Genomic DNA, 26,807 nt, shown 5'->3' with positions numbered 1-26,807 from the left:
TTGTGGCCGGAGGCCCTGATGTGTCTTCCCGCATTTATGTGTCCTTATGTGGGGAGGGCCTTCTCTCGGAACACGTGTAGCACATGGGTGATGAAGACAGCATCACACCATCGTCACTGTCCAGTGATGATGAATCGTTCAGTGTCGGGATGAGAAGTGAGACCCAGAGTGCCTTGCCCAGCTTGGTGCAGTAGGGAGTGGCTGAACCTGGCCTCAGACCCCAGTCCCTGGCCTCACTGGTGTGGCCCTCCCAGCTCCAGGCCTCCCTTAGAGTTGTGTTTCGTGCAGTCAGTGTCTGGGCTTGAAATCACCCCCACCAGGCTTTTCCTCAGTCATTCTTGGGATGCCCCTCGTCACCATGACTTGGGTTTCAGACCCCAGTCCGCTGACGTTCACTGTGGAAAAGACACATTGCTTGGGGCAAAATGTCATAGAATTCACATTTCTAGAAATTAAGAAAGACTATAAAAGTTAAGATCAAAGGGACAAGTAGGTAGAATTTAAAACAAACTGGCCCTGGATGTCCCTCCAAATGCCAGAACTCACTAGAAGGTCATGGAGAAGTCAGGGCAGACCCTAAGGAGGCCTCAGCAACAGGACAGGATGGCATCCGGGACTGGAGAGGGAAAAAGGATGACAGGGGCCTCTTTCCTGGCATCCTCTTCAGACCCCCTGCCTTTCTTGAATCTCTCCCCAGCCCTATCCTACCTCTCTCTCTCTCTCTCTCTCTCCCCCCTCCCCGTTGTCCCCCATATTCTTCCCTGCTCACCAGATCTCCAGCCCCTGGCTTCTCCCTCCCTCTGTTTCTAGCCCTCTGTCTCCACCCCTGCTCTGGGCTTCCCATCCCTTGGTCCCCTGTCATTCCCCCTACCCTAGGGCCTCCCCACTGTGGAGTGGCTCCCCCCATGGCCTCTCTGCTCCCTGTTTTCCAGGTCACCCAGACCTCAGGCCACGTATGTGAATGGTGGTCTTCCACAGCACATCAAGCAGGAGTCCTTGCCCGACTACCAGGCCATGACAGAAGCTCGTGCACCGCTGTCCACTCACTGCCGGGCCCCGCCAGCCACTGGCCTGCACACAGACCTGGACCTGCCGGGCCGGGGCCTCACTAACCCCGTGCCTTCCTGCTACCTTCTGGGCAGTGAACCCAGCTCCGGCCTGGGCCCTCCACCTGAGGCTCATCTCCCTGAGGGCAGCGTAAAGCGGTGCTGCCTCCTGGGCCTGCCCCCCGCCTCCCCTGCCTCTTCCTCACCCTGTGCCTCATCCGAGGTCACCTCCATCATCCGCTCTTCCCAGACATCTCTGGTCACCTGCGTCAACGGACTCAGGAGCCCCCCGCTGCCGGGAGATCTGGGGGGGCCTCCCAAACGGGCCCGACCTGGCCCAGTGACAGTGGAGAGCCAGGAGGGCAGTGTGCAGCTTGAAGCCTGCCGGAAGGCGGCCTTCCTGAAGCAGGAGCCTGCGGACGAGTTCTCAGATCTCTTTGGGCTGCCTCCCCAGCAGGGCCTGCCTCCCCCGTACCCTGCATCTCAGTTGCCGCCAGGTTCGGGCCTCGGAGGTCTGGGGCTGGGGCTGGTGGGTAGGGGGGTGGCCGGCCGGCAGGCGTGCCGGTGGGTGGACTGCTGTGCAGCCTACGAGCAGCAGGAGGAGCTGGTGCGGCACATCGAGAAGAGCCACATTGACCAGCGCAAGGGCGAGGACTTCACCTGCTTCTGGGCGGGCTGTGTGCGCCGCTACAAGCCCTTCAACGCCCGCTACAAACTGCTTATCCACATGAGGGTGCACTCGGGGGAGAAACCCAACAAGTGCATGGTGAGTTCCCATGGCTGCCGGCCAGTCCCGACCCCACTGTGCAGATTAGCCTCCACTTGGCCTTAGGGATGGCCTATGGGGGGGGGGGGTCGGGCTTCAGGCCAGGGGTGGGGTCTGGCTGCAATGCCCTGTGGTGGTCAAGGGGAAGACTGATGCTGGTGATGGGACCACTGGTCAAGATAGCCCTCCTGGCTGTTTCGGTTCCTCTGCTCACCATGTGTCCTACCCCCTCCCCCGCCCCTGTGGCATACCACGTGATCAAACACACTTGTTCATGGGACGACAACATGCGCTCTGAGGTCAGAGCAGGCCCGGGCACCCTTGCCTATTGCATGCAGATGCTCACTGTCTCACCCACCAGTGGTCAGGTGAGTCATGGGACACGTGCTTTCCTTTAGCACTGGGGCCTTGTTAGGCAGCATTCCCTGGGGTGCTCTCTGGATCTTGGAGCAATCCCCAGGCATGGCTTACTCCAAGGAGTGCCCCATCCTCACAGGTACCCAGCTTGGGAGCCGTGGGTCCCTTGGACAGGTTTGGGGTAAGGCCAGGTTAACCTGTAAGGATCCAGCAGTGCCCAGGCTGGGTTTGAGCCTGAGGTTTCCAGGAACACACACACAGACACACACACACAGGCACACACACACTGTGGACACCTAGGCTCCAGCCCCTCTGACACACACACAGACATACACACACACATGCTGTGGACACCTAGGCTCCAGCTCCTCTGACTGGTCATTTCTGTATTGTGCTTTTGGGGTGGTGGAAATCCATATCGGAGTCTTTGTCCCTGATATCCTCAGGCGAGCTGCTGCGCCCATCCCCAAGGCCCAGCTCTCCCCATCGGAGAGGCACCTGCCCATGAATGGAAGGGCCGGAGGAGCTGCCCAGGCTCCCACGGCCCAGCTCCAGCTTCTCAGCCACTGGGGCACTGGGGAGGCAAAGGAGGAATTGGTGTGCCTGGTCTAGTCTACAAGGCTGGGGTCCAGCCAACGCTGAGTTCTCACACACTCACACCTTGTCCCTGATGCTGGACCCTGCTTCCTGAAGTGTTCCTTCTGGGAACTGGTGCACTTCTGTCCCTCCTCCAGGCCCAGGGCAGTATCTGTAGCAGCGAGGGGGGAGACAGGAAGCTTCGGCGGCTGGCAGCATAAACTCCGCCCTCCCAGAACGAGGTGGTCACCCTTGTGGTCCCATCTGCTTGTGGAGCTGTGGTCTGGGCAGGCAACTGGGCTGGATCTTGAGGAGGAGAAGGTCACCTTCTAGACAAGTGGGTTGTCAACAGCCTCTGCCAAAGGACAGGAATAGGAGGGAGCCTGTGGTTTGTGTGTTGATTTTGTGGGGAGAGGCTGAACTGGGAAGGCTGAGAATTTGACTTTATCATGTGTCTTGGGGTTGAGGGGGTGCTGGAAAGAGGTGGTGACCGGGTCGGTCCTGGGGATGCCCCATTTGTCTGGGGTGTTGTGACATGTGGCTTGCTGAAAGACATGCCCTTGCCTGGAAGATGCCCAACAGACTTCCAGAAGACAGAGGGCCCCCTCTCCCCCTGAGACTCCAGAGCAGAGAGCCACCAAGCCACAGTACTTCATGTCTCCTTTCCCATGGGGGATCCTACTGGTGTCTGCAGGGGACTGGTGTGGAGGTCCAAGCTCTGGTACCATGTGGTCAGTGGTCTTCGATCTCCAGGGCCTCCTTTGTGTGGAATTACAGCTTGCAGTAGTGCCCATGTGGACCGCAGGGACTTTGGTGATAAGCTAGCCTTCTCTGCCTGTTTTCTGGGAAACAGAGGCCTGGTGAGCAGGACAGAGAGGCCCAGTCTAACCAGTGCAGTCTGGGGGATCTCTCTCTATGGTTCCTTCTTCTGGGTCCGCCAGGATCTCACCTGATTCAGCGGACTCCACAGAACATTGGCTTACACCTGGTTTGTGCCTGGCTCTGGGGACACAGACCTAGACTTTCCAAGGTCTTCGCTGGCAGGCACCCATGGTCAGCAAGGGGTGAGAGGTGGTTGTGGGCAGGTTCTGCCTGGAGTATGTATAGGCCCAGGGACAGGAGACCCAGAAGGGCTTCACAGAGGAGGTGATGTTCAAGCCATGTCTGTATTTACCCACAGTTGCATTTAAACTTTATAGAAGTCTGTAAAACCAAGGTTTTACAGATGAAGAAACAAGGGTTCAGTGGAGTCCAGCCAACCTTCTATGTGCTACTATGAGAACACTTTATCTTGCCTCCCAAGGGGTTCAGGCTTATGGTGATAATAGTAGCAAGCAGCTTCTCAGTGTTGACTATGTGTAGGAGCCATTCTTTCATGGGGATGTGGGGGAGAGAGAATATTAAACAGGTTCTGTGCCCAGCCTGGAGTCCGATGAGGGGCTTACTCTCACCATCCGGAGATCATGACCTGAACCAAAAGCAAGAGTTGGATGCTTAACCGGCTGAGCCCCCCCAGGTGCCCCGGGAACCATTCATTCTAAGCGGTAACTCCGTGTTGTCCTTGTAACAACTCTATGGGGTCGATACTATCAACCCCATTTTACAGATGAGGAAACTGAGGCTCAGATTGCATAATTTGCCCCAGGTCACATAGCTAGTGAGGGGCAAATAATAACAACAACAGTAATAGAGGCTAATTATCGTCATAGTAATAATAGGAACAGCAATGGAAGTAACTTGCCCAAGGTCGCCTAGCTAGGAACCATTAGAGTGAAATATGAGCCCACATCTTCCTAAACTGTGATGCTTTTGTTTGCATAGATGGTCCCGTTAACACGGTTCTCTGGGTCCTCGGCCCAGCCCCGAGGGTGCCGTCATCTGGAGTAGGGGCAGAGACCTCCTCGTCCCCTATGGGGGCGCACCCCCTTCCTACCCTGCTGGCTCAGTGGGTGACCCCGGGGAAGGGGCAGGCCCCAGCCCGCACCCAAATAAATAGAATCTCCTTTCCCTGTAAAATTATTAATTTCTCATGACAGGCCTCTGCTACCATGTGCTGTAATAGACAAAGGAATTTTGGACCTGGATCCTCTGGAGAACAGGAAATAGATGAGACACTTTGATTGAAGAGTAAATGGCCCACTAAAATAGCAGTTAATCCTTTTATTATCTTTCCAGCAGCCGTGTGCACGGTTCTTTCATGAGGTAAGCCTTCCCCGCCCCGTCCAACTGTAACACTCCAGCCCGGCAGCTGGTTTCCATTTAGCCCACCGAGCCTCCGCTCACGCACCAGGCGGCCTGGGGAGGCATGGCGAGGAGCCGGCCGCCCCCTGCCCAGGTTCTCCATGCTTGGGGCGGCCCAGGATCGGCCTCGGCTCGCGGGGGCCCCCGGGCTAGACCGCGCCGTCCGTCCCCCCGCTCTGCCCTCGCCGCGGCCCGTCCACGCCATCCAGAGGAAGCTCCCTAATCTCTTTGCAATATCCTGTTATGTTTCTTATGTTGTCCGAGTTGTCTTAGCCTTATTAAATGTGGGGTTTCATCTGCATTAGGGTAGCGAGGATACGTCCAAGCCAAATACCGCCGCGACGCCTCCAAGACGTTAACTTTGAAAAGATTAATTTCTTGCTTTCTTAGGTTGGCTCTCCCAGACGGTTGGAATTCTGATTGTCTGAGACGGCAGAAATTAGCAGGCTCGGTAGTTTGCTTTTCTGTACATCAAGAAAAAGAGACGCAGGGTGAAAAAGGAAAACATTTCATAACCTTGGGTTTTGGAAAACAACAGTAATAACAGCAACGGTCCCTGCCTTTGTGAAGAGCTTTCCTGAAACTGGGAGCGCAGGGTGGGAAGTGTGTGTGTAGACAGGTGATGAAAAGCCCAGGCCTGGAGTCACACCAACCCTGGTCTCCACCTGGGCCTGCCATCTAGCAGCTGCATGACCTCAGACAGGTGACTTAGCCTTTCTGAACCATAGCACACTCGGTTGTAAAGTGGGACAATGATAGTACCCACCTTCTAAGGGTTGCAGTCATGAGGGCTTATGTATTTTATTTTATTTTATTTTTTAAGATTTTATCTATTGGACAGAGAGAGAGATGGCGAGAGAGAGAACACAAGCAGGGGCAGAGGGAGAGGGAGAAGCAGGCTTCCCGCTGAGCAGGGAGCCTGATGTGGGGCTGCGTCCCAGGACCCTGGGATCATGACCTGAGCCAAAGGCAAACACTTAATGACTGAGCCACCCAGGTGTCCCAACATTAGGGTTTAAAGAGAGAACTTAGGGTGGTGCATCCCCCATCAGCACTGTCACATCAGCTGGTGGTTGAGGGGAGCACAGTTGTCACTCACCTTGCCAGTGACCTTGTCAGTTGTCTGTCAGCAATGCAGACCACCTGCTCTGTGCCAAACCGTGTCTGCTCAGGGTGACTGGTGCTAGAAGGGGGAACTAGGACAGAGGCCTAGGGGGGAGGCTCTGGTCCTTGCCCTCACAGGCCTGGGAACCTCGAGGCAGGGCTTACATCGTGCCTGCCTTCCTCTGGTAGCTTCACTTGCAATGACCACCCCATCCTTTATGCTCCTCTCCCCTGTTTGCCAGTCTGTCCCCAGTGCCATGGGCCAGGGAAATATATCCCACCGAAAGCTGAGCATAACTGATTGGCCATAATCAGCCAAGGAACTCAGAACACCAGCCACCTGGCTGGGCCTCCCCAGCTCCCAGAGGACCAGCCCAGGCCAAATCTACTCTCATCTCCTATAATCCTGGGGCTTCTGGCTCTCTCTTTATGCTTTATCTTGGTCCCCCAACTCTTGAGAAATAAATATCCTGGGTGCTGGGAAGGGTGGGGGAGGCAGAAGGTGCTCCTCTTTGTTGAGACTCAGGAGTCTGATACCTGGCCCAGTGCCAGCCATGTCCCAGTCCATCTTCAAAAACACTCTGGTCAAAACTCTGAGGCCCAGAGAGGCCAGATCAGATCCCAAGGTCATGCAGTCTGCCAAGTAGCAGGGCACAACTACCCATCAGATTTGCATACCTGTTCTGCCAGGCTGTCAGAGAGAAACTTGACTGGGGGTCTGAGATCCTATCTTACGGAAAGTCCTCAGGGAGAAGAGCCCAGATCTAGTCTGAGGCATGTGAAATACACCATGAATCACCATTCCCATTTTTTAGCAGAGACTGATGTTGACAGATGAAATGTTTTACTCTAGGTCTCCTGGCTCAGCTGCCTGGACCATTCCTCAGCCACACGGCCTTCTTCCACCTGCCTTTGCTCAGCATCTTCCTTAGTAGAGTCGAGTCCTTGGTGCTTCTCAAACCACGTTGGTGGTGGTGGGGGGCATCCCTGGGCATCTTCTCCTTCCCCACTCCGTGTCCTGAGGCTAGCCTTGCAGGTTGGTCATGTTTCTGGGGCAGCAGACACCCCTGACTCATGTCAGCATCTCCAACTCATTCTTGTGAATTTTTCTAGTCCAAAATGTGTGTGCAGGTGGGGCTCCCTGTCCGTCTTCATCATGTACAGAGCAGAGACAGGGAAGACAGACCCTGAGAGGACAGGGAAGGGTGCAGGATCCCACAGCAAACGGGGCAGCTTCAGTGGAGAGGGAGACACCAGAAGGGGCTGATAACCCAAGGCTGGGAAAGGTTAGACTGTGGGGAATTTACCTCAGACGAGGGAGAGTCCTCCCCAGAAACACTTGCTTCATGTGAAGGACTGGTGCCCCTGTGTATTGGGCCTCACACTGTGCTCGGGGTCCTGAGACAAAGATGAGGTGATGTGAGACTTCGAGCTCCGTAGGAAGGACACTAGCTACCCTTGAGTCTTACGTTGTTATTGCTGGTTGAGGGAGGGAGGGGAGCCAAGAGCTGAGGATTTGAGGTCTGGCTGCAGTACCTTGTCCAAGTCAGGCAAGGAGATTAGAACATTTTTGGGTCTTTTTCAGCTTGCACAGAGCTCTGCACATGCGCTCCTCAGAGTGGAAGAATAATTCCTGGAGACCATAATCGTTATCCTCACTTTACAAAGGGGGAAGGGTGCTCCAGTTCAGGCCCAAGTTCAGTCCTTAAGTGCATCATAGGGTCAAATTTGAAACCAGGTCTCAGCCCAACTCCAGAGATGATATGTTAACCATGACCCTAAGCCGCCTCCCAGGCAGAAAACCATCAGTCTGCTTATAATATCAAGAAAGTATCCCGATTTGAAACTCATTTCAGTAAGCTGTTACTGAGCACCTCCGAGGTGCCAGGCCTGCCCTGGTGGACCATGGGGTCACAGAAGGGAATTAAAGCCAGCTTTTGGCCTGGAGGAGCCCTCATTAATCAGAGAAACTGATAGATGTTTGCATTTAACGGTTTTCCCATACTAGCCGCCCATGACCTTGAGAGCCTGTGGCAAGTCCCCTGCCCTGCAGATAGGATGTCTTGTGCTGTCTTGGAGGAGGAGGAGGAGGAGAGGGCACTTGTGGGATGAGGGGCAAGATATTTCACCTTCTTTACAATAAATGAGTCACCTGAAAATGAGATTCCTTTCTGGAGGATGGGTTTCCAGGGGGATAAAACGTTACAAAATGGAGCGTGTTTTCAAACCACTGCCCTTGAAGCTCCTGCTATGAAGGAGCCCAGAGAGGTCAAACCGGTCCACCCAGCTTGGGTGCCCACCGAGTTTACCCACTTTGGAAATGGGGCTCAGCTGAGCCTCACCTCCTGGTTCTAAGATGGGAAGGGTCTGTGTAGGAGAAGTCTCCTGGGCAAAGGCAGCTTTTAAGTTGGCATGCAGATATGTCCTTTCTAACAATCCCAACTGGGGTCCCTCCTAGGATCAGTCAGTTCTTGTGTCTGCTTGCTATCAGATGAGGAAACCAAAGCCCAGAGAGGGTGCATCCGTGGCCCAGTGTCACCCAACAAGTTAAAGGAAGCCGTGGGGTGCCTGCTTTATTTCTCCCGCTGCTGAGGCTTCCTCTGCTCCCAAACTCCTACAGAGTCTGCATATTTCGGTTCCTTTCACTCATTTAGGCTTTGGCTTTTGCTGGTCCCTCTGTCTGGAACGCCTTTCCCCGCCCATCATTCACAACCCAACCCAATGTCCTCTCCCTCACTCTCCCTGTTTCCATGCCTCCTGCTCTCCCCACACATGTTGCCCCATATGTAATAGTGTTTCCTGGTGTGGCCAAGTGTCTTGGGGACCGCATGCCCTTTGATGTCTGGCCCAGTCTTGGAGGCTGAGGAGCTAAGCCCGCTCTCTGGTGCAGAAGCTCTGGCCTAGTGGTGATCTGACCTTCCCACTCCAAGGCTGCATAAGTTCCCTGTGAAGTCACAAGATTGGCAGGGCCTTAAAGATGGGCGTGTCCACCCTCTCATCTGGTGCTTCAAGTTTTTCTGCAGGAAAGCCTGAACTTGAAACCTCCCTGTCAGCCTGTGATCGTGTGTGAGTAACTTGACTTCTGTAAGACCCGGGTTCTTACCTTGTGTAGTGGAGGCAACAGGACAGTCGAGAAGCTTCCGTGACATGCCGTGTAAGAGGAGATTACACAGTGGCTGACTTACAGTAAATGCACAGCAAATGGTTCTGTTTGGGGCAGTTTGCATTAGGGAAAAAGAAAAAGGAGAATCTGAAATAGATAGTTGTGCAGTCATGAACATCCCCAAAGGAACAGAGAAGGCTGATGTAAGTCCCAGCTTGGTTATGGACTGGCTCTGTGACCTTGGACAGGTCACCTCACAGTTCTGAGCATGTTTCCTGAGTTGGGAAATGGGAGAATGTCTAGCACTCTGTGTTCAGTGGGGGCCCAAGAGATACAACTGTCTTTTCCCCTCTTGAACTCCAGGTTCCAGCTCCATGGAGCTTGGCTTCACAGAGCTTGGCTTAAACTGGGATGCCTTTCTCTTTCCTCTGGTTTTTAAAATATCAGACTCAGGGACTTCATAAGGAGAGACTTCCTGGAAGCTCTGGCCTCACAATGAGATCGGAGCCCTGTACAGAGGGAGGAAGTGAGGCCCCAGATGGAAATAACCTGCCTAGAGGAAAAGGAGAGGACCTCGGTGCAGTAGGAGGGGAGGCTCACTAGCTCGGCAACCTCAGGCCGTCACTTCCCTTCCCAGGCTCCATGGTTCAGTCTGTAAAATGACGGCTGTGATGTTCACCCCAAAAGAGTCTCTGTGCTGGGTGGAGGGACCATGCTCTGCAAACCTCACGGTGACTGCAGGGGGAAGCCAGCTCTGTTCCTGGCTCTCAGTCCAGTGCGCCTGCTCGCAACTGGGTCTTGGAGGACACGGACACCCTCGCAGCCATTCTCCTGCCATCAGGCATGTAGTGGAGAAGCCGCATGCTCCCCAAACATAATCCCTAGCCTGCAGCGCTCCCGGGCCCCCTTGCCCCTCCATAGCCCACCCTCCCCATTGGCACCTACCCGCCATCCCCACCATCCCATCCCTTTCCCCACCCCCACCCCTATTTCATCTTCATCACTGCGTACCCCCTTCTGTCTTATTTAAATTCTGAGTCAGGAATCCAGGAGCCAAGAGGGACACCTGACCAGCCCTCAGACCTCAAACAAGTCACATGGCCTCTGGAAGCCTCAGTTTTCTACGTGTATAAAGGGGAGACAGTTGTGAGATTAAATGAGATCACGAATGTGGAGCGCTTACCTCATGCCTGGCAAATACTTGGCACTTGAAAACAGGAGTCCTTGTTCTTCTTCTTCTTCTTCTTTTTCTTTTCTTTTCTTTTCTTTTTTTTTTTTTTGGTGAGTCATCAAATCCAAGGTCTAGCATCCTAGCAGCACCAAACCTGAGGGTATGGGGAGGCACCACTGGCCGAATTCTGTGAACTCAGCCCTGCTTTATGGAATATGAAAAAAATTAAGGATAAAAAAAAGCACAGCCGTCTGAATTGAATTTAAAATAATAAAAGGGGGGGAAGCTTTTTAATTTAATGTAAATGGAATTGAAATGATTCTCTCCTTAGAATGAGAACGTCAGATAAAATCAAAAGTGACTCTAAGAAAGTGTCCAGACCATATTTTCTGAAAGGAGCGTCCTGGAAGAGGTAACCTTCATGACTGAGCATTAATAGGGTCCTGTCTCCACTGGATGGCAGCAGGGTTAGCTGAGCGGACTTTGCGTACCTCCCTGGGATGGCTGCAGCAACAGAGCTCAGCATCCTGTCCCCCTCTGTTCAGTGGGTGATGGTCACATGACTCCTGTGGTCTCAGTCACCTTGGATACTCGAAGACCCAGGATGCCCTGAGTCCACTCCCTTGGGAGAGAGCCTGGTGCTCATCCAAATTGCCTCTCCCCTCACCTCTGCCAACTTTTCAACAGCTTTATTGGCACCTACGCTGTGCCAGGTTTGATGCTAGAAGCACATGATGCCGTGCCAAGTGAGGAATGGTCTGGCAGCAAGGGAATTAACAGAGAAGAGGGAGAAGGCTTCCCCCAGGGTGTCAGGAGAGCTGAGCTTTGAAGGGTGAGGAAGAGCTTTCCAGGTGGAGATCGTGAGGAAAGGCTCTTTGCGGAAGAAGAATAAATCTTGGGAAAGTTTCGAGATGTGACAGTTTTGACCCTTGTGGGAAGCAGAGCTGTTTTCTATATTTGGAATGAGTGTGTTACCTCCATGTGGCTGGGAGCAGAAATGGTGCTTGGAATTAGACCATAAAGGGCCTCCAAGTTCAGTATAAGGAGCTTGGACTCTACCCTGAGTGGTGGAAGGGTTCTGAGCAGGAGAGGGACGCAGTGACTGTTAACGTGGAGAACACTGGGTATGTGGCATATGTAGTCGTCAGGGGTGGGTGGGGGGTGGGGGGAGTGACAGCGGGCAGATGAGGACACAGAGGCCCAGGAAGGAGCCTTCATCCCCAGGTCCACCAGAGCCACCCCCCAGCCAGGGCCTGGGTACCACAGGCTGGGCCAGGCCAGCCCAGCCCAGCCCAGGGAGCCGTACTGGGTTACCGTGTCTGCAAGGTTGGGTAACCAAGCTCAACCCCCTTTGGAAACGGCGTCCAGCACATTTACCAGTGGGAAACGGGAAAGGCATTTCCCATAATCTGGCTCTGTAAAGTTTGCACAACTGTTCTTTGTTTTCTGTCCGTCCCTACAATAAATCTTCTCCACTGCCAGGACAGGGCCTCCGTGGTCTGCAAGTGATTAGGGCACGGACTGGTGCCTGGCTGCCTCCTCCCGATGCATTCTTCTGACGTGGGGAGTGATAAAATGGGAGCCCATCATGGGGACTCTGTGGCTTTGCAGGTGGCCATTTCCAAATAGCCAGGAGGTGGGCATCCAGAAGAGCGAGGCCTGCACCTGCCCTCCACACGCCCCCCGGCCCCCCGGATGAGTCTGCCACACCAGGGGCACAAGCCCGAGAGGGCAGGTGAGCATGGTAGTACTGGGCGGTGTGTATCTTGCAGATGGGACAGTGGGACTGGGTCTCCACAGGACTGCATTTCAGGGGACAATACCCGGAAGTCTTTGCTGGGCCTGGAGCAAGGTCAGCACCCAGGGAGTGTCCATTCAACTGATGAACCATCCATGGCCTCTCTGTTTTACTGGAGAAGAAACGTGTAGGGTTTTGGAGCTGAAAGTAACATTTGTACCTCCCTGAAGCCTGGGCAGGGCCCTGGGAGGCAGAGTTTTGATGGGTGGTCCCTGTGCTGGGGGAGGGCACAGGGCAGTGGCAGGACCCCTGTTTTACAGTGAGGTCCCTGAAATCCAGAGCTTGTGCTGGCTGGGCAGGTGTCCCTTCTGGGACTCCACCTCATGTCCTTGGCTCCCTGCTCCGTGATCTTCCCACTGCACACGGTCGCCTTTGTACCCCCGTTTAACCGTGAGTCTCTGCTTCCCAGAATCTACTGAACCCAAGTTTTAGGAATCATTTTGACCTACGGGGTCATTTCTGACCAGGTTTAGCCGCCAGTGTCTACGGTAGCAATTAGGAGACAAGAGAGTTGGCTCCGGGAAGAAAACGGAGTCTGCCGGGCCTCGGATAGTTCCTCCAGATCCTCCTCCCCTCCCACCCCCTACTTCCTGCCCCCATTCCTTCTCCCCAGACATGCAGGACAAGAAGAGGGGTTCCTTGAGGCTATAAATCTGAATGCTTATTTGTGCTTTTGCTGTTTTCCTACGGGGAAGCAGGCCCCTAGAGAGGACTTGGCTCCCTGAAGATCACAGAGCAAAGGAAGGGAAGTCCAGCTTCCTGGCCTCCCAGCCCAGGCCCTTCCCACTATACAGAGGCACCACCTGTTGAGGACCTACTAGGTGCTAGGCCCCATGCTGAGGGCTTGGACACAGGCCTGTGTGGTGTTTGCGCCGAGGAAGAATTCTTCCAGAAAATATCCTCTGCTGCAGCTCCCAAGCCTTGCAACATCCTTCGATAGATGGGGACCTGAGGACCCACTAGAGGTCACCTGGCAGGGGATGGCTTGCGGCCTGTGCAGCCCACGTGTTTCCGCATGGCTGTCCCTCCTGACAGGGTCTGGTTCAGGAAGCGCTGCACAGCTGGCTCCAGAGAGACTCTAACCAGCAGTGGGTTTCAAGCCTCACACCTCTGCATGCATTGGAAAAGCACAATGATTGATCACTGTAGGCTTGAGGCCCTGTGTGCAGAAGCCCACAGGCATTCACTTCCCCTGCCTGCCTCTGCCCTCATTTTCTTCATGTACACAGAGCCACCTGGCCTCAGGATCTCAATTTTTTCATCTGTATGATGAGGATTTGACTCAGTTCAAAGCTCTCAGGACTCAGGACCCTGACTGAGGCAGTAAACGGAAAGACAGAGTGGCCCAGGGGTTCAGAGCTCGGGTCCCTCCCCAGCTCTGCATTCAAACTGCCTTGTGGTTCTGGGGAAATCGCCAGACCCTGTTGGGCCCTCAGTTTCCTGAGCGGAAAAATGGAAGGTCTGGACTCCAGGAATCCTACAATCTTTGAACGCAAGACTTTGAGACTGCCATCTTTATCTTTCTGCATTCCTGGCAGGGCCCCAGGGAGGAGAAAGGAGATGGAGGACAAGGAGGGGGCAGGTGTGGGGCCTCTGATGAGCCCTTTGGTCTCAGCTTCTTCCACTTCCTTCTCTGTTGCTCCACTCCAGCCCCCTGGCTCTTGGCTGGTCCCACCAACATGCTAAGTTCATTCCCACCTCGGGCTCGTTGCTTGACTCTTCCCCTCTGCCCCACATGCTCTTGTCCCAGGCCAACTTCCGTCCACGTGGGCCTCTGCTCCCGTGTGCTGCTGTGGCTGGTCATGGATTCAGTCTCCATGGGTTCTGTTTTTATGACCATGGGCCCGGAACTGGAGCAAGAGAACAATTCTGAATTAATTGGTGACCAAGATGCATGACAGCCATGAAGGCAACAAGGGTAAACATTAAATTACCCAAAAACAGCTACCTTAAAGTGTGAGGAAGGAAGCAAAGTAGTATTTGTTAGGAGTATGCTCTCCTCCACATACTGGATTAAGCCCTTTGTTCATGTTTTCTCGGTGAATTTTTGATGTTGGCATTATTGCCCCTTTTAGGGATGAGCAGACCGAGGCTCAGACAAGTGTTGGGATACCAAACCCTGGCCTCCTTCCACTGTTCCAGGATACTCCCTGTGTCCACGTGATTTTCTGAAATTGAGGGTGAGCTGATTACTCCTTGTTTTCATTGAGCTAGCCCCAGAAGACCCCTGAAGAGGAAACTTAATTGGTTACTGTGTCTCCTTGAAAGTAATCACATGGAATCCGGGCTTTTCATGGATTTGGAGCTGATCCTTCCAGGTCTCTGTACTGGGTGGTGGGAAAGGGTTGGTGTATCAGGAATTAGCACCATAAGCCTGGTCCTCATGTCCCACTTTTCTGTCTTCTGTGTGCAGGAAGATAGCTGACCTCACAGTTTAGGGGGGACATGCAGGTGTCAGAGGAAGGGAGAGGTTTGGGAGCAGCTGTCCGAATGGAGCTCCAGCCCTGAGAAAGGGTCAGGATGGAAGGGCTCTGTGGCTCATGATGGCATACTCTGAGGCAGAAGAGAAAATGTGGGGAAGTCCTGTAACCAGTAAGAGTTGGAGTTGAGACTTAAATCCAAGTAAGCCTGCAAACCGCTCCTTAGGAAGATCTAGACCCTGCCCTCAAGGCTCCTGGAATCTAGGTTTCATATCCAAGATCTTGCCTAATCCCTTATTTGCCATGACCTAAGCTGGGCAAGTTATTTCCTTGTTCTTGTCTCAGTTTCCTTATCCGTTTGGTGGGAATGATAATCCTGCCTTGTCTGGGTGGAATTGCTTATGGCTCTTCACCCCACATCATCCTCACAACTTGATGTCTTGGGAGCATTGTCCCATCTTCACAGTGAGGACCCTCAGGCCTTGACAGACAGGGGTGCCAGCAGAGTGTCCCACAGCAGGCCCACCGTCATACCCAGGGTCACACAGAGAGTCACACAGTGGGCCAGCAGGCCTGCCTAGGGTCACATAGTGGGTCAACAGCCATACCCAGAGTCACACAGTGGGTTAGCAGCCATGGCCAGGGTCATATAGCAGGTCAGCAGTCCTACCCAGAGTCATACAGTGGGTCAGCAGCCCTGCCCAGCATCACACAGTAGGTCAGCAGTCCTGCCAGAGTCACACAGTAGGTCAGTAGTATGACCCTACCCAGAGTCATACATTGGGTTGGCAGTCATACCCAGAGTCACACAGTGGGTCAGCAGCTCTACTCAGAGTCATGCAACAGGTCAGCAGCCATGCCCAGGGTCACACAGTGGGTCAGCAGCTATACTCAGGGTTGCACAATGGGTCAGCAGCTGTGCCCAGGGTTGCACAGTGAGTCAGCAGCCGTGCCCAGGGCATGATGTTTCCCTGCCACCCCTCTTCTTTGAGTCTGTCAGCTGTTGTGCAGGGTGATGTTGGTGTTTCTCAGGCCAGCACTGCCGCGGCTGCCCCCGCAGTGAGCACAGCCCAGGGGCTGGGGGAAGACGAGGTGTGGTCCTGAGGACTGAGGAACAGAGGGTCTGCCGCCTGCAGTCAACACCTCTGTCAGGAAGTTCTTGGCTCGTGCCTTCAAAGCGTCAGTCTTTAATTGTCTCCACATTGTGAACCCAGGAAGGTTGGTCCTGACAACTGGTTGGTGAAATCAGCCAGGAGATCCCCCTCCCACAGCCTTTCAAGAGCTGTCTGAGGTGGTTCTGAAGGGTATAAATTAGATTCACCTGGCAAGGCCCCACTTCCCCATGGAATATTCCTGAAAACACTCCCACTGGATTCTGTCAGAGAAGCATGGATGAGGCCTGGGCCCCCAGGAAGCTGGGCAAGTGAGAAGTAGGAGCTTCCTGTACTCACTGGTGAGGTGGTGAAGTGAACGGGGGCCTTGTCATGGCTTCAGCTTCTTCCTCCATAAAAATACTAAAAATTACATTTTATGACAGCACTGGCATGAGGACACATTCATATTATGTATTAAAATATTTTCTTTGACCTAGAAGCCCCTTTTTTTTCTTCCGATTTTAAATTAAAGCATTTTCATGAGTCCCTGAAAATACTGTGGACTCCAGCCACTGTGCCTGCATGGCTGGTGGGTAAGTCAGCCCAGAAGCCGAACCTGCAGAGGCTGCAAGGGCTTGAAATACAGTCCATGCCTTACCTCATCCCTTCCTTTCTCTGAGCTTCCGTTTCATCCTCTGTGAAGAGGATTGGGCACAGGAAACACCAGAAAATCCTGTTGTGATGTTCTGTTCCTTCCTATACTGGTCCACTCTGTCCCCCCTTATCACTGAATTCTTGGCTTCCATTAAGGATTCATGGACATGCAAAAAAAAAAAAAAAAAAGAGAACTGTGTGTAGTTGAACTGATGGAGGTGAGAGAAAATGACATAAATACACAAAAACCCTAAGCTCATTTAGTTATTATGACTGAAGTCTGTATTTTCTTGGAGCTTCCTGGAAGCCAAGGCAAAGAAGGCAACTTGTTGAACTGCAGACTTTGGCTGTCTGGAAAAGGAAGCAGAGCAGCCCTCTTGTGCATTGGGGCCAGTTTTGTCTGGATCTCAAACCCTTATGAGGCTGTGGTGAGGGTCCCCCGTGGTGATGGCTGGAGGAGGGCAGTTGAATGGATGGATCGATGGTAATACTGAATCACTGAATGAAACAGTAGACCTTATTTTCAGTGATAATTTTGCAAATGTTCTTTGAGAAGAGCCAGAGGGCAAGTAAATACTAGCCAGTGAATGTACCTTACCTGTGTCCTCCAGGCTATGTCGTGCTCTTAGTTTGTCCATCCCCCTTTCACAGATGAAGACACCAAGGCTAAGAGAAGCTGAGCAACTTGACCCTGATCATCCAGTCGGGCCTGACCTCTACGGCAAGTGGCCTTTCTCTGCCGACTTAACACTTCAGCTTACTACTTGGGGCAGATTCGGTCCCATCTTCCAGGAGCTCATAGTCTAGGGGACTCTGTGGATCTTAAAAAGAAGAGGGAAAGGCTCTTAAAAAGCAGAGGGAGCTCCAGGGGCTTTGGGGGGTCTAAGAGAAGGAGCAGCTCTCATCCTGGGCCTCAGGGAAGGGGAGTCCAGATAGCATCATGGAAGAGGTGAGAGAGGGCATCCCAGGAGGCAGCACTAGCGTGAGCCTGAACATGAGAGGCTGACACCTTGGTCAGAGCCACGGCAGAAGGGAGAGAGGAGCTCCCTGCCGGGCTTCTGACCTACAAGAAGAAGAAACCAGCTCTGGCCATAATAGGCCCCGTGTCTGCCTCTCTCTCCTACTCCTAGGATTTATTGGCCAGCCCTTGTGCCCACAGACACATCTGTCTAAGGACAGAGGAACAGATTTTGAGGGTGGGTGGGATCTCCATTTTCCCAGAGGCCTGGAAGCAGGGAGCTCACAACTGCTAAGAGATGACACAAAGTCCAGACACCTCCGTGCTTTCGCTCCAGGGCCAAAGCTGTGGCAGGGCGCCCACGGGCCAGGCCCATCTCTGGTCTCCCTCAGGCTGACAGGGTGTGGTTCCCTCCTTTGTGGAGGGCATAAAGGTCCTCCCTGTTCACACGGTCACTTCCCATACCAAGGGATTCTTCAGTCTGGAGGGAAGCTGGGCCGCCAGTCGAACCTGGTGGACAGAAGGGGATGGGGAGGCCGCTAAATGAGGGATTGGTGCTCTACTGTGGCCTGGGTGCATTGAGGGGACCCCGGTACAGCCTTGGCAGCACAGGGGAAGAAAGTGTGAGCTGGTTTGGGGCTTGCTGAGTAGGGAGGTGGCAGCCGGAGGACCTCTGGGTTGGGGATTTAGGGATATGCAAGAAGAGGGGGCGTCATCAGCCTGGAGGTGGTCAATGATAGGGAAGAGAGACTATGGGGTAGGGGAGGCAAAGGCCAGGGGGAGAGACGTAAGGGGTCTGGGCAGCCGGCTAGAGCAGAGGGACGGATGGAGTGGGCTGAAGAGTTGAGTGAGGAGTTTGGTTTCGAGGGAGAAAACTTTGGACTTGTTGAAATTTGGAGGGCCATGCGCATGTGTGAACATACCCGTGCTTATGTTTCCTGTGCCTCGCAAGAGCCAGCAAACAAGCAGTCATGCCAGGCCCCGACTGAAATCTCTGCCCCACTCTTGGTAATTAACAGGTAATGACTTGATTCTAGAGGCTTTTCTAAGAACGTAGTGTCTTTGGTTTGCAGTTTCTCAGGGTTTAATAACCCCTTTCTCCAGATTTATAGAGGCTGCTGGAGAACACTACGCTTGCCGGAGGTTTTCCAACTTGGCTCGAGAACCCTCAGTGCTGGGCCAGGGTGTCCACTGAGGACCCTTTGTGAGACGTCAGGGCCAGACGGGGCTGCCTGCTCTGGACCTGGAGGGATTGTATTGTTGGTTGACAGGGACCCTCTGAGGGAGACCAAGCTTTGGGTCAGGTAGGCATGCCCCCTCCTGTGGGTCTGTGGTCAAATCCTGGCTGAGCTCAGTCCCCCTCTTTTAAATCACATTCATGTCTAGCCCCCATGGCCAGGCGAGGATAGCCGTGGCCCTCATTAATGGTATGACTGGACCCGTGAATATGGCTTGGACATGAGGGCAGCATGGGGCGTTTTCTTTATTAGAGACCCCGGACATCAGGACCTCCTCAGCCTCCCCAGCCAGATAAGGAGTGGGGAGGTGCCTCCCCAAAACTAATCTCCAGGGGTTGGCTGTGCTGTGTGACGTTGGGAAGATTCCTTTGCCTTTCTGAAGCTTCTGTTTCCTCTTCTGTGAAGTGGGGCTTAAGGGAGTTTCCTGGAAGCAGACCCCAACAGATGCTGTGCATGGAAGTGGTAGTGGTGATACCGGCCTTTCAGGATAGAGAGGGCCTTGTTCTTAAGCAGATGTTTGCTGAGCCCTTGAAATGCACCCAGCAATGTGGGAGGTGCTGGGGACAAATCACAGAATGGGACCTGGGAGAAAGACAGGCGAGGCGCAGAACTTGCTGGGGAAGCTGACCAATGGCCCTGAGACATCTGGGGAAAGTGAGGCTCAGAGCTGTGCTTGACCAGGGCCTCATAGAGCGCGACCTTGAAGGAACTTGGAGCAGGACCACAGAAGTGGAGGTCAGAAGTGCAGGTGGCCCCATCCCAGGCCGCAGTGCTGTTGGAGTGCCGGGTGCAGGGGGGTGGGGGCCGTGAGGTCTGTTTGCACAGGCTGACTGTAACAGTAACTGCTCTCATTGTCATTGTCTTGTAATTTGTTCAGCGGCTTGCATAGCGTGGAGGGCCCGTTTCTGCCATTTCTAAAAAAGCCCTTCCCATGCCAGGCTTGCCGAGTGGCCAGAGGGAAACCTGTGGTCTCTGGCATCAGCCTGAGCTGCCCCCAGGGAATGTGTTCAGGGTCAGTCAAGTCCATCTCTAGGAAAGCATGGAGCCGTCCTCCCCTAAGGAGCTCTACCCCTGGTTGTCTGGTTTCTGGAGTTTTCATGTGCCTCTGAGGGCCCGCATCTATATGTGTTCGTCTGTCTCTGGGTGCTTATCCCCCTGTCTCTAATGTATGTGCTTGTTGTGTGTGTGCACGGCTTAGTGTGTCTCCAGGGGCCGGGGCATCGTGGATGTTCCTGTGAGTTTGTCTGTGACTCTGTGGCTCTAAGGGGTGTGTGTCTATATTTTCCCCAGCCAGAGTGGCCATGGGCGTACCACTGAGAAGGACCAGTTGGAGTCAGGTCCTGGGAAGTGGGTACGAATGGGGAATGAGGAAGCGTCTCCTCCCCATTGTCCTTCCTCCATTCTCAAAACTCACAAGAGGAAACTGTCAGGGAGCAAGTGCAGCCCGGTACCAGGAATGACTTTCTAATGGGCAGGACCTTGCCCAGTGGAGGGCAAAGGTGGGGTTCTCATCCCGAAGTGTGGGAGCAGAGGCTGGCCATTTGGTAGTTTCATTCAGCACACATCCCCTGCAACTTCTTATTCTATACCAGCCCTGCTTTTGGGCCCTGAGAATAGTAATAGTAACATAAATGATAACAATAATACTATGAGATCGAGCCCTTAGTGTGCTAGGCATTGCTCTAAGCTCGCTAATGCACTGAACCAGGTGCTAATTTACAATGGGAGACAGAAGCCCAGCTCATGAAGTGGGTTGCCTGGGGTCCACACAGCAAGCAGAGGCACAGCTAGGAGTGGAACCCACATCCCTGAGTGGAGAGACTTGAACTGCCAGCCCGTCTCCCTTGCCCCAGGGCCAGGCGATGGTGCCCCCCAGGGCTTGGAAGAGGCTCGTTTCTGTCCCCAGAGCTCATGTGCATCCAAGAGGTGCCCCGACCGCACCGCCCCCGCCCCCCACCAGCCATCCTCTGAGAGCTCTTAGTGCGAGGGCCAGCTTATTAATCACCAAGGCCCAGGGAGGCCTCTGCAGTGCGGGCTGGGGATTTTAATCCACCAGGAATGTAAAGGGCCACTGACCGCACGGGGGCTGTTGGCCAGGGTGCTGCCTGATGCAGTTACTGCTCTGACAAGGCCTGAAAACAGCACCCTGCCGCAGCCTCCAGGAGCCCAGGAGCATGGGACAGAAAGCGCAGCATAGAAGGAGCGTTGGATTGGGAGGTGCAGAGCGCCTGGGTCTCTGACCTGACACAATGTTTATCATTTAGCAATACCAATACAGGTTTCCCCTGTTCTTGGAAAATAAACTGTTCCTATGAAAAGTTTCATAAACCAAAATGTAGATCTTTCAGAAATGCCAAGTGGCATAATGCGAACTTTCGGAAAGCAGGGGTTACCTAGTAATAAAAACAGCAAATGTTTCCTTACTGCTTAGTACAGGTCAGGGATGATGCTAAGTTGGGACTGGCTCCCAGCACCCCAGGAGGGAGGTGTCCCTATCCCTGTTTCACAGATGAAGAAACGGAAGCTTGGGAAAGAGAAGAGAATTGCCAAGGGCACACGCTAGGAGGTAGAAGCCCCAGGCTTTAAACCCACACTGATTAGCCCCAGAGTCCTTACTCATGTTTACATTTTTTAAAAATAACATCATATTCGATACAGTCAAAAGTATACATGCAAATATATGCACATAATAAGGCATAGCAAAATGAACATCCATGAATTTCTGGAACCACTGTTCTTTTTCTGCTTAGCATTCTCTGCTTTTCTTGACATCATTTCATCATACGCATCTATGCATAAACAAGGCATTGTTTAGTTTCGCTTGGTTTAAAACTTTATAAAAATAGTATCGGGCTGTATGTGGTCTTTGCAATTGTTTCACATAATATTATGTTTTTAAGATTTTATCCTTTTTATTGTATGTAGCTGCCATTCGTTCGTTTTCACTACTGTGTAATCCTACATCGTGTGAGTAATCCAAACTTGGGTCGTTTTCTTGTTGATGGACGTTTGGGTTGTTCCAGTTTTCTGCTAGTTCACCATGCTGCGGCGAACAGTCATCCATTCTCCCGTGTCTGCCTAGGCCGGTAGAAGGGCTCCACGAGAACGTGAGCCTGGAAATGCAGCGGCTGGTCAGGGGACGGAAAGTGGTGCCACGCTTTCCAAAAGCACTAACCAAAAAAAAAAAAAAAAAGAAAAGCTGAGGGACCCCTGAGTGGCTCAGTCAGTTGAGCATCTGCGTTCAGCTCAGGTCATGATCTCAAGGTCCTGGGATCAAGCCCCGTATCAGGCTGTCTGCTCTATGGGGATACTGCTTCTCCCTCTGCCCCAACCCCTGCTTGTGTTCCCTCTATCTCAAATTAATTAATTAATTATTTAATTAAATCTTAAAAGAAAAAAAGCTGCAACAGCGGTTTGTTTTGTAGCAAGCTAGTACAGAGGCAGCATGCACCCGGAGCACCAAGAGGGACGCCGCTGGGCTCCACCCTGGGAACCATCTCAGATCAGCAACAAGCTGTGGGGTCTTGAACTTGATGCCCGTGTGCATCTGTGCTTTCTGTCCATGCATTCTGTGCATCGTAGCATATGGTGTCCTAAGGTGTCAGAAAAACCTAAGAGAGGTTATTTTCTGAGTCTGGAAACCCTCAAAAGTTTATCTATGTAAATTCACGGCAATGGCTTCTTCGCTTTAAGGTGTTTCAGTTTACAAAAGTTTTCTTAGAAATGCTCTGGTTTCGAATAGTGGAGGAAAGCTGTGCATAGAAGCTCTGTTGTTCCACACCCTCAAAAACGTTATGGAACTTTGTCAGTCTGGTGGCTGTGAAATGGTACCTGGGGCTGTTCTCAATTTTTATTTAGCGGATTACTAATGATTATCAGAACCTTTTCATATTTCCGGGACCATTCATGTTTCTTCCTCTGTGAAATGGCTTCCTTGTCCTTTGCCCATTTTTCTACTGGCTGTTTGCTCTTTTCTTATTGGTTTGCAGAAATTCTTGGTATTTTCTGCCAGTTTGTGACTTAAAATTTCTTTGTGTTTTTCTTGAGCAGGTCTTAATTTTAATGATTTGAATTTATTAATCTTTCTTTGAATTATTTTTATCTTTTGTGTTTTTATAAGAAATCCTTCTCTACCTTGATGTTACAGATAAATGATCTTGTCTCATAATGGGAGGATTTATTTTAAAGTTTTTAAAGTGTTAACGTTTTACTCTCATTTAAGGTTTTAATCTAGTAGAATTAGGGGGTATGGTGTGAGGTAGGGACCCAGTTTAGTTTTTCTTCCATGTGGATAACTGTTTATTAAATTGCCCATCTATTCTCCATTGATACATAGTGCCATCTGTCATACATCAGTTTCTGTACATTTGAGTCTGTTTCTAGGTGCTTTTGTTATGTTAGTCAATTTTTCTGTCTTATATCAGTAACATACTATCTGTTCGTTTTAAAGATTTGTGAGAGGGTGCCTGGGTGGCTCAGTGGGTTAAGCCTCTGCCTTCGGCTCAGGTCATGATCTCAGGGTCCTGGGATCGAGTCCCGCATGGGGCTCTCTGCTCAGTGGGGAGCCTGCTTCCTCCTCTCTCTCTCTGCCTGCCTCTCTGCCTACTTATGATCTCGCACTATCAAATAAATAAATAAAATCTTAAAAAGAAAAAAAAGATAAAGATTTGTGAGAGAAAGAGAGTGTGGGGAGGAGGGGCAGGGAGAGAGGGAGAAAGAGAACCTCAAGCAGTCTCCCCACTGATCGGGGAGTCTGATGCACTATTTAATCTCAGTGACCCTGAGATCGTGACCAGAGCCGAAACCAAGAGTTGGACACCTAACCGACTGAGTCTCCCAGGTGCCCCAGTATCAAGCTATCTTAATTACCTAAAAATAGTTTTATAAGAAGTCCTGGCTAATCTAATGGCAAAGTCCATCCCCCACTCCCCCTCCAATCTCCTTCAATGTTCCCCTACTCTTCTTGGGACTTTACACTTCCATATCTATTTTAGAATCAATTAAAAAAAATTTTTTTTAAGATTTTATTTATTTGACCGAAAGAGAGACAGTGAGAGAGGAAACACAACCAGGAGGAGTAGGAGAGGGAGAAGCAGGCTTCTGGCTGAGCAGGGAGCCCAATTCAGGGCTTGATCCCAGGACCCTAAGATCATGACCTGAGCTGAAGGCAGATACTCAACTGACTGAGCACCCAGGTGCCCCAATTTTAAAATTTCCATGAAGGAAACTTTCATGATTTTGATTGGAATTCCATTTATTCTATAGATCGCTTTGGGGAAATGAACCTCCTTATAATATTAATTCTTTGTTTATAAACATGGTCTTTGTTAATGATTTTCTGCAAGGTTTTATATGTTTCTCCATACATGTTTTGCATATGTTTCTTTTAAATATATATTCATAGGTTTCTTTTGTTTTTTGTTGTTAATGTTAGTTAGATCTCTTTTTATTTTATTTTTTAAAATTTTTTTATTTTTATTTTTTTAAAGATTTTATTTATTTATGTGTCAGAGAGAGAGAGGAGCAAGAGTGAGCACAAGCAGACAGAGTGGCAGGCAGAGGCAGAGGGAGAAGCAGGCTCCCTGCCGAGCAAGGAGCCCGATGTGGGACTCGATCCCAGGACGCTGGGATCATGACCTGAGCCGAAGACAGCCACTTAACCAACTGAACCACCCAGGTATCCCTAGATCTCTTTTTAAATTACCTCTTTTGTTTCTGGTGAATAGAAATACAATTGCTTTTTGTATATTTACCTTATAGCCAGTCATCTTAACAAATTCTTTTATTATTTCTATTAATTTTAAATGTAGATTCTTTTGGTATTTCTATATAGGCTTTCATATATGTAGGTACTGATGATTTTATTTCTTCCTTCTCAGTATTTATATTTCTTTCTACTTCTTTAAAAAGAAACAAAGATAATGGTGGACATCCTTGTTTTACTGCTGATTTTAAATGCTTCTAACATTTTATAATTAATTAGGATTTTTGTAGATACTTTCTAACAGATGAAAGGCATTTCTTTTTTTAAAGTAGATTTTATTTTTGTGGGGTGCCTGGGTGGCTCAGTGGGTTAAGCCTCTGCCTTCAGCTCAGGTCATGATCCCAGGGTCCTGGGATTAAGCCCTGCATCATCATGCTTTCTGCTCAGTAGGGGGCCTGCTTCCCCATCTCTTTGTCTGCTTCTCTGCCTACTTGTGATTTCTCTCTCTGTCAAATAAATAAATAAATAAATAGATTTTTTGGGGGGGTGCGGGGAGTTTTAGGTTCGCAGAAAAATTGAATGGATGGTGTCGAGAGTTCTCATACATTCTTTGCCCTCCCCAGTCTCCCCAACTATCAACATCCTGGATTCCAATGTACGTTTGTTACAATCATTGAACCTACATTGACACATTAGATATAGTTCAAAGTTCAGAGTTTATATTAGGGGTTTACTTGTGATGTTGTACTTCCATGAGTTTGACAAATGGAAAAGGACATGTATCCACCATTATACTATCATACAGAATAGTTTCACTGCCCTAAAAATTTTCTGTGTTTTGCATATTTATTTCTCCCTATCCCTTAACCCCAGGAGACCACTATCTCCATAGCTTTCCCTTTGACAGAATGTCATATAGTTGAAATCACAACTAGAGCTAAAGATTGGCTTCTTTCACATAATAATATGCATTTAAGATTCCTTTCTATCTTTTCATGGCTTGATAGCTCGTTTGTTTTTAGAACGCAATAATATTCCACTGTCTGGTTATACCAGTTTATTTACCTACCAAAGGACATCTTGGTTACTTCCAAATTTTGTCAGTTACAAATAAAGTTTCTATAAACATTTTGTGTGGACATAAGTTTTCAACTCCTTTGGGTAAGTACTAAAGAGTATAATTTCTGGATCATATGGCGAAAGTATGTTTAATTTTGTAAGAAACTGCCAAGAAGGCTTCTGGAGTGACTGTACCATTTTGCATTCCTATCAGAAAGGAATGAGTGTCCCTGTTGCTCCACATTCTCTCTAACATTTGGTGGTGTCAGTGTATGGGATTTTGGCCATTCTAATAGAATGGTAGTGGTGCAATAGTAGTAGTAGGAGGAGGAAGAGGAATAGTGTAGGAGTATTCCATTGTCTTAGTTTGCAATTCCCTGAAGACATATAATGTGGAACACCTTTTCATATGCTTATTTGCCACCTGTATATCTTCCTCGGTGAGGTGTCTGTTCAAATTTCCCCCCATTTTTTATTCAGGTTGTTTGTTTTCTTCTTGTTTAGTTTTAAGAGTTCTTTGTATATTTTGGGTAATTGTCCTTTATCAGATCTGTCTTTTGCAAATATTTCTCTCAGTCTTGGCTTGTCTTCTTGCTTCCTTGACAATGTCTTGCAGAACAGGAGTTTTTAATTTTAATGAAGTCCATTTTATCCATCAGTTCTTTCATGGATCATGTCTTTGTTCCAGATTTTCTTTTATGATATATTCTAGGAATTGTATAGTTCTGCATTTTATACTTATGTCTGTTATCCATTTATAGTTAATTTGTGTGAAGGACATAAAGTGTGTGTCTAGATTCTTTATTTTTGTAGATGTCTAGTTGCTGCAACACTATTTTTTAGGAGACTACCTTTCTACCACTGCATTTCCCTTTTTCCTTTGTCAAAGTTCAGTTCATTATATTTATGGGAGTCTATTTCTGGACTCTGTGATCTGTTTCATTAATCAACTTGTCTGTTCTTTCACCAATATTACACAGTCTTGGTTACTATAGTTTATAGTACTCTTGAAGTCGGGTGGTGTCAGTCTTCCATCTTTGTACTTCTATTGCATTGCGTTCGCTGTTCTGGGTGTTTTGCCTCTGTATAAGCTTTCAGATCAGCTTGTCAATATCCAAGAAATAGCTTGCTGGAATTTGTATTGGGATTTTGTTGAATCTGTAGGTTATTGGAAAGAATTGGCTTCCTGACAATGTTGAATGAACTTCCCGTACATGAACATGGACTATCTCTCCATTTATTTTGTCCTTTGATTTCTTTCATTACACACACACACACACACACACACGCAAAACAAAAACTGTGTCGTCTTCTTCCTATAGATCTTGTACAGATTTTGTCAGATTTATATGTAAGTATTTCATTCTCAGGGCATGTGTGTATGCTAATATAAATACTGTTGTGCTTTTAACATTAAGTTCCCTGTGTTCATTCATTGCCAGCGCATAAGAAAGTGATTGACGTTTGTATATTAACCTTGTATCCTGCAACCTTGTTATAACTAACTGCTCATTAGTT

At 50.4% G+C, this 26,807-nt stretch overlaps 1 protein-coding gene across 4 annotated transcripts in view; it reads left to right on the top strand.

Moving 5' to 3' along the window:
* The window catches only part of GLIS1 (GLIS family zinc finger 1), a 216,799-nt gene that overhangs the window by 136,719 nt on the left and 53,273 nt on the right, over nucleotides 1-26,807 (top strand). For all 4 annotated transcript variants that reach the window (XM_059137085.1, XM_059137082.1, XM_059137081.1 and 1 more), the window contains one exon: nucleotides 933-1,812. In XM_059137085.1, the coding sequence (XP_058993068.1) occupies nucleotides 933-1,812 (880 nt within the window). The remainder of the gene's footprint in view (nucleotides 1-932; nucleotides 1,813-26,807) is intronic.

This window comes from Mustela lutreola, chromosome 10 (assembly GCF_030435805.1).
Source record: "Mustela lutreola isolate mMusLut2 chromosome 10, mMusLut2.pri, whole genome shotgun sequence".
Lineage (NCBI taxonomy): Eukaryota > Metazoa > Chordata > Mammalia > Carnivora > Mustelidae > Mustela > Mustela lutreola.
The sequence above is the reverse complement of the archived record's forward strand: the minus strand, read 5'-3'. Positions and strand labels throughout refer to the sequence as shown.